At 31.3% G+C, this 2,078-nt stretch overlaps 1 protein-coding gene across 1 annotated transcript; it reads right to left on the bottom strand.

Moving 5' to 3' along the window:
- Window positions 1-1,047: 1,047 nt before the first annotated feature.
- Window positions 1,048-1,584, bottom strand: LOC106778637 (uncharacterized protein YhcG-like). The gene has a single exon (XM_014666619.1). The coding sequence runs from the start codon at window positions 1,582-1,584 to the stop codon at window positions 1,048-1,050; it is 537 nt and encodes a 178-aa protein (XP_014522105.1).
- Between the last annotated feature and the right edge of the window lie 494 nt (window positions 1,585-2,078).

Below are 2,078 nucleotides of genomic sequence, written 5' to 3'. Positions count from 1 at the left end.
TAGTTTTTTCATAATATAAAGTATGTTTTGGTTTATTTAGAGATGTGTGCTCTATCTATTTGATTCCCTAAATCCTTAGCCTGTTTCTAAATATCCATCTTTTGTGTAGGATTAGTTTGCTCTATTTCATCGGGATTATAAGAAAACATAGGCAAAAAATAGAAAGATCTTTTTCATGATTTTTTTAATTAAATGGGGTACTAGTGTTTGATATTTTTCTTTAATCTTAGTACAAGATATAACAAATATAATAAATTTATAATAAGATGGTAATTATTTTTACTATTTTTTTAATTAATATTGTTTTTTACCCTGATGTAACGGTGTAGAGTAGTATTAAATTTTCCACGTCATTAATAATTTTATAGAAATTGTATTCATACATTTCTTTGGTTGCTTCTTTTTCTCCTGTCAAGGTTTCTCTTGCAATATCTTGCTTTTTAAAGGTAATGATTTGACTATTTCCATCTGAAGAAAAAGCAAATTGCCCTACTTTAAATTTTAGAAATTCAATCGCCCTAGTCTCTGTTATTTCTCTTTCACTGTAGGTTGTACTTTTTGTATTGTCAAAAATACTGCCTCCTTCTCCGGATTTAGAAATGGATTTAGTTTGTTCTTTTTTGAAGTCAAAATAACCTTCGTAAAATTTGGCTGTTTTAGGATCATTTGCTTTTCCAAAGAATTGTGTGGAAAGATTAGCGGTAATTTCTTTAAACCCGTCTTCTCCGTATTGAACAATTCCTTGAACTAAATCCTGAGCACAATACACTGTAGCCACCCCAAAACTTCGCATGGTAGCAGGTATTTTAGCTATGTTTCTAAGTTTAATGGTAGGAGCTTCATCTAAAAGGACAAATGACGGCAGTCTATCACGTACCATCATTTGCTTAGTTATAGTGTGTATTATAGTAGCTAGAATAGGAGTTATAAAAGCATCGCTCTTAGGCTCATTAATTATTGTAATGACCGAATTTGTTTCGGGATTATTAACATCTAAATCAATTTCTGTGCCGGAGAGTACCCAAAAAGCTTCAGGGAAGGCTAGTTTTATTTTTCAAACAAATCATGAAGCTTTTTTTGAAGCAGTTTTTTATCTGGAAGCTGTGTCTGGTATTCTGCAACTGTTGTAGGAGACAATGTTCTGCTCAATGCGTATTCTACTACCTCGTTATCTTTGTCCTTACATAGCAGTATACCTATGCTTGGATTTTCATTAGGCTTTTTCACATCTCTGTCTAATGCCTCAAGATAAAAATTAAGTTGTCCCAGATGCTCCGGCTTAAATTTATCGGCTTTCAATTCAAAAGCTACCAGACATTGCAGTCCTCTGTGATAAAATAACAAATCAATGTAAAAATCACTGTTGCCGACTTGTAGTTTGTATTCTTCACCAATGAAAATAAAATCTTTACCTAATTCCAATATAAAGTTTTTCAACTGACTAACTAATCCTCTTTGCAGATCACTTTCGTTATGAATATCAGGCAGATTGAGAAAGTCCAGAATATAGCTGTCTTTAAAGGTATTTGAAATGTCAGGATATATTTCTCTCACCAGCGGTGAGAGTTTTTCATTTCCAATCATTGTTCTTTCAAAAAGTGATGATGAAATTTGACGTTCAAGTTCTCTTTTACTATACCTTTCGTTCGTACATAATCTCAAATAGAACTCTTTTTCTTCAATATTTTTAGTTCTGGATAAAATGATCAAATTATTAGTCCATGAAATTTCTATCACCAGCGGTGAGAGTTTTGGAAATTCTTTGTATGTTTCATAAAACTGCTTCATACGCCAAAGATTCTTATCTGAAAACCCTTTAATCTTCGGTTCTGTTTCTTGTATGTATATTGCAAGCTTTTCGACAACTGACTTGCCCCATTCTGAATTTTCTACTTTCCCACTGATATATTCTCCAACATTCCAGTAAAGATTAATTAATTCTTTATTTACAGATTTTATGGCATTATTATGGGATTCTTTGATTAAATGAACAATATGATTAAACTGAGAGGATAGCATAAATATCTTTTTTTGTATGTAAATTTACTTTAATTTTTTCCCATTTTAGATTATATTAA

This window comes from Vigna radiata, unplaced genomic scaffold (genome assembly GCF_000741045.1).
Source record: "Vigna radiata var. radiata cultivar VC1973A unplaced genomic scaffold, Vradiata_ver6 scaffold_989, whole genome shotgun sequence".
Lineage (NCBI taxonomy): Eukaryota > Viridiplantae > Streptophyta > Magnoliopsida > Fabales > Fabaceae > Vigna > Vigna radiata.
Note: the sequence above shows the minus strand (reverse complement) of the source record. Positions and strands in the feature narration are given on the sequence as shown.

Excerpts from the sequence above, each read along its gene's own strand:
- LOC106778637 (XM_014666619.1), bottom strand. The coding sequence starts at position 1,584 with ATGATTGGAAATGAAAAACTCTCACCGCTGGTGAGAGAAATATATCCT.